At 49.1% G+C, this 14,331-nt stretch overlaps 6 protein-coding genes across 6 annotated transcripts; 2 read left to right on the plus strand and 4 right to left on the minus strand.

The window, feature by feature from the left end:
- Window positions 1-1,095: 1,095 nt before the first annotated feature.
- On the plus strand, window positions 1,096-3,346 carry PFICI_03009 (uncharacterized protein; the record flags this gene model as incomplete). Its single annotated transcript, XM_007831590.1, has 4 exons — window positions 1,096-1,114; window positions 1,171-1,207; window positions 1,309-1,614; window positions 1,657-3,346. The coding sequence occupies 4 exons, from the start codon at window positions 1,096-1,098 to the stop codon at window positions 3,344-3,346; spliced, it is 2,052 nt and encodes a 683-aa protein (XP_007829781.1).
- Window positions 3,347-3,780: 434 nt separating this feature from the next.
- PFICI_03010 (uncharacterized protein) lies at window positions 3,781-5,623 on the minus strand (the record flags this gene model as incomplete). The annotated part of the gene is made up of 3 exons (XM_007831591.1): window positions 3,781-4,130; window positions 4,336-5,495; window positions 5,550-5,623. 3 exons carry the CDS (start codon window positions 5,621-5,623, stop codon window positions 3,781-3,783), a joined length of 1,584 nt encoding a protein of 527 aa, XP_007829782.1.
- Window positions 5,624-6,677: 1,054 nt separating this feature from the next.
- Window positions 6,678-7,143, minus strand: PFICI_03011 (uncharacterized protein; the record flags this gene model as incomplete). Its single annotated transcript, XM_007831592.1, has 2 exons — window positions 6,678-6,809; window positions 6,973-7,143. 2 exons carry the CDS (start codon window positions 7,141-7,143, stop codon window positions 6,678-6,680), a joined length of 303 nt encoding a protein of 100 aa, XP_007829783.1.
- Window positions 7,144-10,161: 3,018 nt separating this feature from the next.
- PFICI_03012 (uncharacterized protein) lies at window positions 10,162-10,817 on the plus strand (the record flags this gene model as incomplete). Its single annotated transcript, XM_007831593.1, has 3 exons — window positions 10,162-10,296; window positions 10,357-10,596; window positions 10,683-10,817. The coding sequence occupies 3 exons, from the start codon at window positions 10,162-10,164 to the stop codon at window positions 10,815-10,817; spliced, it is 510 nt and encodes a 169-aa protein (XP_007829784.1).
- Window positions 10,818-11,953: 1,136 nt separating this feature from the next.
- On the minus strand, window positions 11,954-12,442 carry PFICI_03013 (uncharacterized protein; the record flags this gene model as incomplete). The annotated part of the gene is made up of 1 exon (XM_007831594.1): window positions 11,954-12,442. One exon carries the CDS (start codon window positions 12,440-12,442, stop codon window positions 11,954-11,956), a length of 489 nt encoding a protein of 162 aa, XP_007829785.1.
- Window positions 12,443-13,519: 1,077 nt separating this feature from the next.
- PFICI_03014 (uncharacterized protein) lies at window positions 13,520-14,062 on the minus strand (the record flags this gene model as incomplete). Its single annotated transcript, XM_007831595.1, has 1 exon — window positions 13,520-14,062. The coding sequence occupies one exon, from the start codon at window positions 14,060-14,062 to the stop codon at window positions 13,520-13,522; it is 543 nt and encodes a 180-aa protein (XP_007829786.1).
- Window positions 14,063-14,331: the final 269 nt, after the last annotated feature.

Consider the following 14,331-nt stretch of genomic DNA (forward strand, 5'->3'; position numbering starts at 1 on the left):
ACAGTTTAAACACCCACAAAGATATACACATTGATCACCTTGACAGTAACGGAAATACAAGTCTGGAGTTCTTAGTTGAATTAAGCACCCTTACGAGAAAAACTTGGACGACGAAGGGAAAAGATTTTCAATCCAGGAAGAGAGCGGCCTATATCGGCTTGACTTTGGCTACCAAGGCACGCGTATGGTAGTTGTTATTTCCTTTTGTTGCTAACTATAATCTCGTGGTGCTTGGTGCACGCGCTATACACTCAATACACCGCTCAGATGCTACTTGATATAATTTGGAAAGAATCACGAATGTTTATTGTTCTCCCTGATAGACACTGCGTTTTGTGAACGAATAAACACTCTAGCTGGACGAGGATTGTGCCCTGCAAGCAAAACGAGTCTACCATGTTTCCCTCGATACTCTATGTGCAGACTCGTTGTGCCTTTGAGGCTTGAATTGAAGCGAAATGTAATAAGATAAATGGCATTTGCACCACCTGATGCCACGTACCAACGATGTATACTATCGATTCTTAGATGTCAAGTTTCATCTTGACCTCGCAGAGAATATGCAAGATGAGCATTATATTGAAACCGAAATGAATCCATCATAAGTAAGAGTGGTCTTTATAAATGACTGGAGATGTTCGAAAAGATCAACTATATTTGCAGGCATAAAATAATTTGTTCTGCATTGTGAGATGGCTAAAGTGAACAGGCGACAAGCTCGGAATTTGGGCCATTTCCACTGGTTTGGTGATGCGTTCAATTGGAATAATCATTTGGTATGTGATTATTCCAGTCGCGTGTCGCGTCGACACTCAGTCGCGATTGCCTTGAACAATCTGAAAACTTCTCATTGTTCGCCATTCGTGCAGAACCTCGCATTACTTCGAGAAGACTCAATTGCTCGAATCATAATATTATTTATCCTCTCTTTGAAAACAACACCACCACCATTCCTCTCACTCTCGATCGCATTACTCTGATTGATCGGCTACTTGGACCTTGAAGAAGTTTGGACGAGGTCTATTTGCCCACCGGGCCGCTTTAATCTACCCGTTGATTACAGAAAGGCAACGCGTTTCACCGCCTCCAGTAAACATGTTCTACAGCCACGAGAGTGAGTCCATCCACAGCTTTTTAACACATCCAGGAACCCTCACTGAAATCAAACAGTCCTCGCCAACCACCAATATGGCGTGGCTACAATCTGGTATGTTTACAATAACTGCAAGCTCCGCGAGCCAGTCCATGCCTGGACTGGCTCCGCAGTATCCTTACGAGTCGACGCTGAACTGAATCCAACCTCTTCAGGATCGTGGCGACGATGGGTAACAAATCAATCACCAAACGGGTGAGTAAAAGAGCAATAGAAGATGTCGACCTCGCCAGAGCTTGCGAGAAGATCATTGAGCCAGGCGCTCCGATCGCTCTGCGTTTGCAGGGCAGTCTGCTTTTTGGGGTTTCAAAAGTCTATCAGCGAAAGTGTCAATACATGCTCAGCGATGTGCAGAAGATCCAGGGCCATATGATGAGCTTTCTCAAAACATTTGGTGCAAATCAGCTAGACCCTGAAGAAGTCAAGGCGAGGCAAGTGACCAACATACTTTTCGCGGAACTGTTCCAAGACCCATGAAGCTAACCACGCACTTCCACAACCAGACCCGAGAACCTGATGATCATGGACGACCCCGACTTCTTTCCCACTGGAAACATCTTGCCAGATCCGACCGAAGAAATGTTCTTCATCAGCCAACCCACCCGACAATCAACCCAAAATACAAACAAAACTTCTTCACAAATGTCACCACACTCACTCCAGTCGGCCGGCAGTTCTTCCGGCAATGAAAATTTCCAATTGCAACTCGACTTTCGAGAGTCAAGCGTTCCTGGCTCCCATGCATCACAGCAAGGCCTCCAAGGACTTTCATCTGCACAAAAGCCTGTGAGATTGGCCAACGACGACGACCCCTTTGGAGACGGAGAAGAGCCTATTGACCTAGGCTTTTCAGTTGATGAGCACGGCAACATAATCGAAAGTCTAGATTCTGTGCCTGCCATTGTCAACGAGCCTGTTCTCCCGGACATGCCATCTCTCGCAGGCGTGGAAGGTGCTGGCGTACAGCATCAACAACATTCCGACGACCAAAACGATATTTTCATGATGAATGAAGATCCGCTTCCACAGGCCGAAGGTCTTCCTGCAGGCCAAGCAACAGAGGGTAGCAGCAAGAAGAACGACGTCGTCGCTCCTAACAGTGAGCAAAACCAAAGTCCCGCTCCAAGTCGTCGCCAGAAGAAGAAGCGCAACATCATTCATGCAGATCATGAGATTGAGATCTCTAGGGATACGCTGCGCAAATGGCAGACGGATTATCTGAAGAACTGTGGCCCTCAAGAGCCACAAGACATTGCAGTCCAACAAGCCAGGGAAAATGCGATCCATCTCACTTTCGGCCTAGGTATTGGCAATATTGGCCAGAGCCTTAACATCCCCGGAGTAATCCATCCTCTGGCCATGGAATTCTCTGGAGACCCCTTGTTCACCGCACTGACTGGTCTCGAGATCCTGGAGAAGCAGGTAAAACGTAAAAGAGGTCGGCCGGCAAAAAAAGATATTAACGACGAAGAGCAGGAAGAGCGACGAGTTCGTGCGAGGCTTGAGGGTGATGCTAATGATGATGAGCTGCAACGAGGCGGCGTGGCATCAGATGAGGCGCTCGACTTTGGCTTGGATCAGAGCCCCCCAGAAATTGGGCGAGAGGCGCAACCAGCCATGGATGAGAACCCTTCATCCGTCATGCCGTGGAATCGAGGTTCGTCCATTAGGCACGGGTCCTCGATCCAGAGAGGCGGCTCGGTTCAGCATGCCCGTGACCAGTCGAGCCCTCTAGGAAGACGCGGCGCAGACCAAGAGATTGTGCGCTACAGTTCTGACGTCGACATGGGTGGAATGGAATTTGGAAACGGCGATCATCATTCAGACGACTCTTTTGCCATGGGCCCGCTCACAGGAGCCGAAGCGGAGCCGATTGAGCAACTGTCTACGCAGGACCAGAATCAGAGAATGAGAGAAGCTCTCGATCGCGAAGGTGGTCATTTCCTCGGTTTCGTGGAGACGATGATGAAGGAGCATGGCGAGCGCTACTACGACGACGATGCAGAGCTCCAGCGCAGGTGGCTCGACTTTGACGACATGTTTGTGCCCAACGACACCACTCGTGCAACTGCAGCACAGGCATTTTATCATGTTCTGACGCTAGTCACCAAGGGCCAGATGCTCGTCAAGCAGGACGGCGAAGGCAAGGAACCATTTGGTAGGATCCACACGGGCCTTGAGGGTTTCTCGTGAGCGTGGCATTGTTCTCCTGGGACGGAAAGCTCTGATCTAATATGATGCTGAGCGACGCAAGGATGCTCGGAGGGACAAATACTTGAGCGATTCGGTTATCATTGGGATCGGACCATTATTACGGACAGATGACAGCAGGATTGCCTAGCAATTCTGAGTTCTAGAAGACATGGTTCGGGTTGCTCTCTGAGAAAATCTGAGACCCATATCGCTTCTTTAGGCGTCAAAAGAATGGGGATATGCCATGGGTTGTTTCTGGTCTGAACTGGCGATAAGACTGCAAATTCTGAGGATGATCACGGGTTACAATATTTGCCAAGGTCTTTGCTGAAAGAAAACACATAGATTAATCAAGACATCGGTACCATGAATCGTGAGTTGTTTGCCATTTCGAGTGAGCGTACTACACAAATGTGCATCTTTATTTTCTCTCTTTATTCATACATGTCATCATCATGGGCATCGGCGCCCTCTCGATCCTCGAATATCATATATTCACTCTCTTGTGCTTCCTCACCGGATGCTACCTTCCAGGCGTCCAACACTACATCGAGGTTGGCATCTCCAAAGGCAAGCTCGAGCGGGAGGGAGGGAAAAGAGAAATGTGGCACTGAGCCCATCATTTCTGTTGAGGGCGCCGTTGCACTCTTTGCTTGTTCATAATACAAACGGTACAAACTGATTGGTGTCTCTTCATCTCCAGACGAGGCAAGCAAGAGCTCCAGCGCCTTCTCGAGCGTTTCTTTTGAAGAAGTTGAGGCCACCGTAGTAAGATATATGGTACCTGTTGCACAGGATCTGTTAGTGGCGGAATGCAAAGACGTTGCTGTAATTTGGAAGGTATTTTTTTTTTTTTTGGCAGTGTACATCAGTTTGTCAGATGTAGATATTCGTCAAAGCACAGCTCAGACAATGTAGATAAGTATGGTGTTTTTCATCATAAGACTGTGCTCGAGTTGAGATGGTACACAATTAAAAACTGAACTTACTCTGACCATTGGGACATTCTCCCGTCTCACTCGAATGGACAAGGGCATACACAGGATAGTCGGCCGAAGCATCTGAGGATTGTATGCTGCCCGACGGAAAAGCCACCACGGTGACTGCAGGCGTGGGAGCGCCTTCAACCACAGCCTTGAAAAGATTCCGCAGAGGCGACTTTACCACAGCGATTAGTCTGCTGATTGCTTGGCCATCTGCTGCGACATCCATCGATGAGAACAAGGTTCGGACCTGAACGGAAATCTCGTTGGTCAAGTCTAGGCTGAGAAGGTCTTGTTCGCCATCGGGCTTGATTTTCATTCCGGTGTCGAGCATATAGATTCCTCCGCCAACAGCTCCTGCACGGCAGGCAACTTGTGCCACTTCAGACAAACCGCCCCATTTTGGGTAGACGGCACAAAAGCCGGGGCCAAAGACTCCTATCGATGTGAGGTGGCGGCTGATAGCTGCCAAGCCGTCCTTGACGGTGATGTTTCCATCTATTGTCAATGTCAGGGCGAGGATGGAGTTTCGTAAATTGTCGTCCAATTTGAACTGGGACGTCAAAAATTCCGAGAGAGGCGAGTCGGCATGTGGCTGCCAAGATTCTCTCTGTTCTTCCGAGTTGTAGTCGATGACGAATTTCATGAACTTCATCAAGGCTCGCTTGGATTTGGCGGGAATCGATGAGCTGGAGAAGACATCCTCACGACTGCTGGGAATGCGCGAAAGTTTTGCGGGTCCTTCTTCTCCCCTGGAGGGCTCGTAGATGAAGAACGAGCCAACCGAGAGGAACTCGACCTGTCGATAAGCCCGAGACGAGACGAGTTGCGAGAGCAACTTGGACCTGGTATGAACAATCTGCGGGGCCAGAGCGAGAGAGTAGGCGCGAGGGTAACCCAGCCCGTTTGCTTCAGCTTCGGGGTGCTTCCACGTTGAAGCATTACGAAAGATGCCGTCCTTTGGCTTGGCAGCGCCCTCATCGGCCGCCGCCGGAGCATTCCCATGTGAGACAGCAAAGCTGTCAGCTTCCTGCAGGCTCAAGGCAGCTTCATGTTGTCCATAGTAGTCGTTTGGGTCCAGGTGTAAAATACGCTTGTTTGACCTAGACAAGGCTCTTTCATCGTAGGTCGCGGCTAGGTCAGTCAGATTGATTTTTGTGTCCTTGCTGAAAGAGAGAGAAAGGGGTTGGTTGTATGGATGAAAGAATCGCAGAGCTTACAGCGCAAGCAGTGACTGCTGCAGCCCAGTGCCGCAAATCACAACATCGTAGGGTTCCTCGCCAAGCGACTCCATGATATCTGTCGCTCTGGCTCTGGGACCCAAGCAGGAAAAATGGAAACAAGGGAGAAAAGCAAATACAGTATGTCTCAGCGTGTTTGTCAGGTGGTTCTTTTTCCGCTTGGAAGCAAACGGATTGATTCCATCCCGTCAGTGACCTGTTCAATACCCCACGCTGGTTTGGGCTGGTTGGTGGCTTACAAAGTTGAGGTCCACCATAGCTCAAGTGCCCAGGTACTTGGGTACATTAACTTTGAGAACTGCCACGGGTCCACCCACAGCCTTCAAAGTTCCACCTGGGCCCGGGCATTCAGCAGCCTGCAGCCCCCGGAATAATGAAGCGCCGCCCGCTACCAGTCGTCGCTGCACACTGAAATGCGCCGACCCAATTTCGCGAAGATTTTCTGCTCTTTTTCCCTTTTCCTACAAACTATGCCGCTCTACAACAACACCTGCTTTCTGCTGCTATTCTTCACAGCACTGCCGGCGAGGAGCGCCTTTCATTAGGCTGCTCGTATCAATGGGCGGCAGAGCGAATTGTCGTCCCGTATCTACTGTCCTGGATTCTCTACCTGATAGGATGGTTCGAAGGGTTGATATATGCATTCTAAATTCTGCCAGGTTCCTGTTCCAAGTTATCTTGACGGGGACATATCGGCGTTCCACTAGGTATTCCAGCCATGTCATGACTTTTACAACTAAAGGCAAGGCTGAATTCTGGTTGGGATATTTCTTGGGGGTAAAAAAGTGATCCTTGGTCTCATGATTCAACGAAGATGAAATGTCTGTCTACATGATACACAATGTGATACCAACGCACCTATCTGCTCACTTGTCAACCCGAGTGGCCGACTGCGCATACTGATTGATCCTAACATATTCCTTCTGGCTCATATCAGTATGCAGCCAACACCAATTGTTGTCCGTTCCTTGAGTGCCTGCATTAATCCATACGGCGCCCATGCAAAGACTCGTTTGGGCACACGATGCCACGCAGTCGTCCATGGAGTACGCAGGATGGTGGGACAGGTCGGATCCGTCGTGCGACAAGCCACACTCTCGCTTAAAGTCAATCTCGGTCGCCGGATCCGTGTATGTGGTCCCATTGGCACTGGGACAAGACGGCATCCCGGTCAAGGTCGGCGTCGGCCTGTTGCTCGATGTGCTTGTCGCTTGAGGTGACGATGTCGTCGCCGTTGGGCTATGTAAAATAGATAATGAGTTAGCCATCATGCACATGACTCGCATTGGCCTTCTTCCACCTAAAGTTGCTTGGCCTACCTAGGATTCGACGTCTGGTGGTGTAGCTTAAGGCCCAAGACGATGCCGAGGACAATGGCTATAATGAGCAAGACTGCGCATACCAGGATCCAGCAAAACGTGCGTCTCCGTGAACCGCATATCTTCTGATGCTTGAACAAACGCTCAAAAACGGATCTTTTTGGCGCCACGGGAATCTTTTCGGTTGTGTCGGGCTGGACCACTTCAAGCCCTGGCTCTGGCGGAAGCCATTCGGGTGCTTCTGACTGTGACATGTTGATATTAGTTTCTAAAGGTCTTGTTTTTCTCAGCTGATTCTGACGTTGATGATATTGCTTCTCGAGCAAGTCTGGAATGTAAAAGGCGTCACTTGCTCCATCGTCTGGAATCGACGCCGTGTCTCAGAAGACTTGGTGCCGTGATACCATTGTCGCAGATGCCCAAATGAGGCGAGAAGGAAAAAAAAGAATAAACACATTGTAATACTCTCAAGAAGGGATACAAGAAAACAGAAATCCCCCACTGACCTGAGCCCCCCTCGCGAACATGCTTGAATATACAGGCTCTAAACCTGGTTCTGGAGGATGCCACTCTGGGAGCGTCGACGACGTGGCCAATGTTGAGGCATTTGAAGCGCTCCAGCTGGCATATCGACTGTGTCCGTACAGGGTCTTCTGCCTTGTGAAGCCATCACCGTGCCTGAGGTCTGAGAAGTCGTCCGGCTGACATACATGGCCTGCCTCGGCGCAGTCCCAACAGTACGGAGCATCTGCCGCTTTCGAGTGTGGGCAAGTACTAGTAGAGGCAAGTGTCACAATACGAGATGTATGGTCATTCCCCTCCCAGGTGCTCTGTGTGGGTAATCTGAACCCCGTCTTGCCGTCGTGGTTGGCAGCGGAGGAGGAACCAAAGTCCATTGATTCTATTTTGCTCATCAATCGACGATGAAATAGCGAGCACTATGGTGCAAAGTCGTAAGATGTGGAATAAACATGTTACCTGTGCAGTGATTATTGCACGGTCTGTAGTAGTCGGAGAATGGAGCGAGAACGAATGGCTTCTCCTTCTTCCTCGCAAAGGGATACCTGATCCCTGATCGTTGTATCCATTATTGCTTCATGTAAACAAGTATGTTGGTAGAATCGACGATGTAAGGGACGAAGATTTGCCGCTATACTGGACGATTTTGCTTTGTGCTAGTATTTGTTTGCTCGCCATCGCCCTTGTTCACCCAGGGAGGATAGACCCGCAGCCTTGCCACTTTTCTTACCCTTTGTAACGGAACTTTTTCTAGTCATCTGCTGCACATCTTTCCTATTTGCTAGACTAGATTTGGTTGAAATGTTGCGTACTTCTGACCGTCTCATAGTAATGCCGCCACCTGCCATTCCTTCGTCTCATAACAATAGTGACTTAGTCAAACCATGCCCTATTCACAGCTTCTCGACAATATTACCGCTCACAGCACCAATAAAAGTGATAAAACGTTGCATCAGCAACGGAAAGCTCGGCTTGTTCTCCTTATGGCCGCCAAATGGAAAACAGAGAACGCCATCTGACTTTGGCGTATAGTTATCGGGAAGTACCATAATGGGCAATGCGCATCTCCCACAAACAGCCCACTGCGTTGATTTTCCAAGACATGGCACAACTCGACAACCCCCTCAATGTCCGTATTTGGCAGCGATCGACATATTTTTATAATACCGACATCCAATCCGCGGTTGGTGGTGAAAAGATCTATTCATAACTCGCATGGTTCGCGGCGTTGTGCTCACATTACAAACATTTTACGATAAATGAACATAAACTCTACGAGAAGCGTGAATGTAATGTCAATCCCTATAATTAAACAGCAGCTATGGAAAGCCAGTCATTGACCATGAGAGTTATTGCAAACTTATACACACTTAGCGTTGGTTATTATACAAGACAAAGGACAATGTAGCGGAGTAGAAGGTAACGCAAAGCTTCGACGAACCTACGGAGTATGATCTGTTTCCGAAACAAGGGCTGTCTCGGGTAGTACCGAAACGTCGTCCGGGAGAGAACAACATGTAAAGTCTTAGCCATTATGTCTTGACTCTTTGCCTACTTTAACATTTTAAAACTTGCATACCACCAGTGCTGCAAGTTCTGAGGAATATTTACGCAATTCAATTGCCTGATTGGGCGCAAGCCGTCCACACGTGCTTCTACGGGACGGGACGGCTTTTGCCGTGCTTCTTCCAGAAACCGGCCTGTATATGTCGCCCCGGGGTTCCAACTGGCCATGTCTGAGTTTGTCTCTCCATTTATATAGGAACCACTTATTAAGGTTCACGAATAAGAAATATCCCAACCGTCATGATAATTGCAGGACGCAAGGGGGGCCCCTGGGGAGCATGTCCAAAGGGACCGTTCGGCGGACTAAACCTTAACGCCTATCATGTGAAGTGCTGCAGTGCCGACGCTCCTGGAGGCTCGAGGCTGGCTGGCAAGGTGGGACCAATTTGAGGAACTTGTACGTTGATTGATACCCCATTACCAGAGTGCATCGATGTCATTATAGTATGAGAAACTTCGTACATACTGACTTCATCCAAATAGATTGAGATCGCTCCAGCTCATCAATAAATTATGGCCTGCATATTCATCAAACAAGACTAAACTTAGAATGACGTTTTTATGATGGTGCGTGGTGGAAACTATGCCAAGCCGTTTGGCATGTCTATAGGTGACCTGACCTCGAAGCCGTGTAGGAGAACCAACCTTTTCTCTTTTTGGTATAAACATTTTGCAATTTCTAGCCAATGAGACGGAATATGGAACCCTTGCCGTGTCAATGTAGATGCGAGATCGACAATGATAATAGCCTCATATCGCCATTTTTGGAACAAGAGCTCCGCTTAAAGCTCGCGGGTGACAGAGCAATGGCTGGAAGGTGGCGTCAACCCGAACTGCCTGCCATAGTTGCCGTATGCAATGTCCCAATCCGTATGGCAGCCTCGTGAGTAAGAGGATCGAAGATCTTTGCCATAACCGAACATCGTGAAATGTTGCGGATGAGAGGCGAGAGAACCAACAACAGTCCTTGGCAACAGAAGACCATGTATCAAAAGCTACAAGACAACCGGTGAGGATTTCATGCTGTAAGTGAATATAAATACCAGGCATCTCCTCCCCATTTACCCCGTCTCTTTTGACACCCAGCAATCATCTCCTGATCCAGAAGTACCATCGAGCCTTGCAGTCACTCATCCACAGCATCTCCACACCATCTCTCACAATCTTCTCATAAAACAGAAGTCAATATGCGTTTCTCAACCTCTTCGATCCTTGCCGCAGTCCTCTGCACCACTGCTGTCACTGCTCAAGTCGCTGGTCTCAACAAGTTGACCGCCGACGTCACCAAGTTCCTTGGGGATCTCACCTCAGCGAACATCGTTGTGAGTAGAAATCTCCAGTAAATCGTTCAAAACATTTCCCAAGCTCACATATGACTCTAGGCTGCCTCTGGAGATCTCCTCATTGTCGTCAATGACGTCAAAGTTCTTGGTCAAGGTGCGGGCGGCCTTGGCAGCATTGGCGCTGGAACCACTCCCGCCGTTGGCACTGCTTTCGTCAACCAGGTCGTCAACACTGTCTGCCCTGCCCTCGTGAATCTTGAGAACAGCATCCCGGACCTGCCATTCCCGGTGAACCTGCTTACCGCCACGGCAACCGGTGCCGTAAGGGCTATCATCAACGTATGTTGAAGAAGAAGAAGAAGAAGAAGAAGGAAACCCCCTTTTCCACATGAAGCAAAATGACTGATTGACATGCACACAAACAGACCATCCTTGCCTCTCTCAGGGCACTCCCGACTCCTGTCGATACCACCCCTGCTGTCACCTGCTTGAACGCCGTTGTCAGCAGCGCCACCAAGAGAGACACTGTTGAGCCCATCCCCGTTGCTTTTGCTGCATAAGCGCCGACATGTTGTGCTTGTGGCAAACAGGAATGATGGACTTCGAGAGTTTTTGAAAAAGAAGGACTCGGAGATGACTGATGGGCTGAGGTTTTTACTGCAATCTTTGCCCGGAAGGAGATGGATGCATTTCGGATGCATTCGGGTTACTTTTCTAACCCACACACCCTTTCTCTCTGCTAGTGTCTCGTTGTGTCTTGCCATCAGTGGGCAGCACGTCCGCTCATTCGATAAATCAATATATCCCGGGAACCCATAAATATCCTCTTGTCTTTGAAATACTTGGTGATTGAACGTATAGCCGGCGCGTACAGTCCCAAAAGAAGTAATGAATGAAAAGCCAACTCTTCCATCATTCTCTCGCTTCAACCCTACGCCCGCCAAGATATACACAAAGCTTGGTTGTACGCATGGTTTGACTGGCGCTATCGAGCCTCCCCAACGGTTGGCCGTCTTTAATCCCGTGGAATCTCTCCAAGTGTCGTAGGAATGGGACCGTGGCTACTTCTACATGTCACTTTGCGTAAAACCTGTATCACACTACTGTTACATATTGCAACTACTCTTTGCCATAGCTACTACCTAAGTATACGATATCATATTATAAAGCTAATATCAACATTTCATCAGTCCGGCAAGACATTGTTCAAATCTCTCCTCTCTGAACGGATTGCAGAAGTGACGCTGCTAGAAACCGTCTCTCGCCACTTGTGTCAACCTTCAAGTCATTTGCAGCCATGGTTGATGCTCATTTTCATATTTTTGTCAGCGTAGAACCGCCAGGGTTATCATCTCAATAATATAGGATTGTTAAACAATTCTTCAGAATTTAATATAAATCAATATGTACATAAAAGTAATTGTTCTTGTGTGCCCGTCCCAGGGTTTGTCAGCGCTAGACACCTCTGGCGGCAGCATGAGGCCAATGAACCGGTACAATCATGAGCAAGGAATGCTCCTCAGTAAAATCTTGTGAGAGCTGGTTTGCAGGCTCGGCAATTGCATAGGTTTGCTGTTGGTCCTGTGTACTTGTCCAAAGCTGCTAGTCTATGTCTTGAATAGGGACAGAACCTTGCCATGAATGGGCCTGAAGTAATCAAGCACAAAAAGGTATCGAAGCGACAAGGGCCATCCTATCATAATGTGCCTCTCCCCGTCGCCTCCCTCTCTGGCTTGCGCCTCGCCACGGCACTTCCAAAGACACCGCCAGCAAGCCCTGCCACGGCCGCGCCTAGAACCGCGGTCCCGTGGAACGCCGGCCGAAAGAGACCCCTCTCGAGATTTCGCAAATTTCCAAAATACCGCCCCGTACCATAGAGAATACTCCCGGAACCCAGGGCCATCAGGGTGCCCACCAGGACATGCGAATGCTGCTTATCCTGAGCCTTGCGGCGCCGCTCGTGCTCAACCTCTTCCAGAGACTGTTGTTGCTGTTGTAGGTGGGGTGCAACCAGTTCTGAAAGGTCGAGCTGTGAGAAGCGCTCCACGGCAATGCCGAGGGCGACGAACCCGAGACCCGTCCGGATCCAGGCCAGAAATGTCCGTTCCGAGGCCAGATGGTCACGCGCCACGGAGCCGGTGTTTTGATAGAGCGGCGTGGCAAACCGAGACCAAAAGGACAGCATGTTGGAGGGGGAGAGATGTCTTGTGATTCGTGTTCCTTGATTGAAAGACACGAGAAAAGAAATCTGTCCCGATGAATTGGATACTTATCGGAATTTGAAGTTGTTGATGTCCTGGCTTCCGAGTAAAAAAACGGGAACGGCGCCGCTAATCCAAGAGTACTACAATATATAGATAATCTATTGGCCCGTGCTCTTGGTTAAAGCTCCACCCATGTCTTACAAGTCCCTATCAGATCACAAAATGTCTATCCGATATCAAGTACTATATAACGAGAATCGAGCCATCTTTATTAGTCAAACAAAAAGCGGAGGCTTGGCGACATTGCGCGGCTTGCATACAACCAAGCATACCTTTTCTATTGGACAGTTATATTCACCTAGACTCATAATCACACCTCCAAGAAACATGTTAAATCATCGTCATTCATAATACACTCCGGAGCAATAAGCACCATTTTCTACTCAAGGCTATCTACACATCATCCGCTGGCATTAATCGCTAGAGCATGACATCTCGACTGAGGCAAAAACCCGATCGATGAGGGGGGTATCGTGCTTAACATGAGTCGCAATAACCAAAGGTATAGAAGACATAACACGTGCCAAGATGAAATCCAAGAATCGAGGGAAAATAAGAAGAAAAATCAAGCGCGAAAAGAAAACAACATGAAATGCAAACGCCGTGTCATCAAATGAGCCGTGAGGCTTTTCCTCTTGTGCAGCCGCGAGGCTCCTTCAATCTTTCATGATACCACAATATATTCTTGAGCGACCGACGTACTCGTCACATTCGATCGACGGTTCTCTTTGGTTTTATCTCCTTTTTTTCTTCTCTTTTTAAATCATCCTCATAGCAGCAGGGCTGCGAAATTTTGTTTGAGTGGTGCTGGAATAATCCACCCATATTCAAGAACAAGAAGACGCGTTGTATCGCTCTACTTTGTCCACACGCCTTTTTAATTTCGGGGTTTCAAAGCGGCAATAGCTTCATTTCAAAAATCAAATCCTTTTTTTCGTTGAAGCATTGTCGATGGCGCATATCAATACGTGATCACGCCATTAGCAAGAAGCCACGCTCTAGTGGCGGTGTCGTCTACCTGACGAGCTTCCTTCGTGTCGTTGTGAGTGACTGTGGCTGTGCCGGTGGTGGTGATGGTGACCGTCCCGCCGTGATGAGCTTGAATGTTCCAGCTCGCGTTCCAGTGATTCGACCCGCGAACGGTACTGTCTTACGATGTCTCTTATATGCCGGATGCGATCAAAGTCGAGTTCCAACTCATCTATCTGCTGCATGATGGCATTGAAGCGTGCGATTTCGGCATCGGCGTTGTCAATAATGTTTCCTGCGCGGTCATATTGTTGCATAGTCACAATGGAACTCTGCTCGCTCAAGTACTCGATTCGCTGCTGGATCTGTTGCATCAGGCGGTTTAGGTGGGACGAAAGAGCATGCAGGCTCGTACTATCCAAAAGCAGTCGGCCCTGTGACGACGCACGACTTGCGGCTCGCGAGGAAGAAGACCCCGCGGCTTGTGTCTGGTGGTAGCGAAGAAGCTGGATCTCGTCTTCCGTCAGACCCAGTTGTGTATCTGGGACCGTATTCGCCTCGGTCGACGGCATGGCGCTGCCACAAAAAAGACCCGCGCCTTGTGCCTCAAAGCAGCAGCCACTTGATTCCTGGCTACAGGTTGATGCCAACTAGGTATCGTGCAGCTTCGGCCGTACAGTACAGGGATTGGATCGTCGGCAGAAGCGGCTGCGGCGCGCCGAGGGGCGACTGCGGATGCAACGTCGTCTTGTATCGTTGGGAGAAGGCAGCTGGGACAGCCAGCTCTTGGTCAAGCGTCGAGTTTGGCAGCGCTCCGGGCCTCATTGTCTCAAGCGGTCAG

Source organism: Pestalotiopsis fici (genome assembly GCF_000516985.1).
Source record: "Pestalotiopsis fici W106-1 unplaced genomic scaffold PFICI_Scf_2, whole genome shotgun sequence".
In the NCBI taxonomy this organism is placed as follows: Eukaryota; Fungi; Ascomycota; class Sordariomycetes; order Amphisphaeriales; family Sporocadaceae; genus Pestalotiopsis; species Pestalotiopsis fici.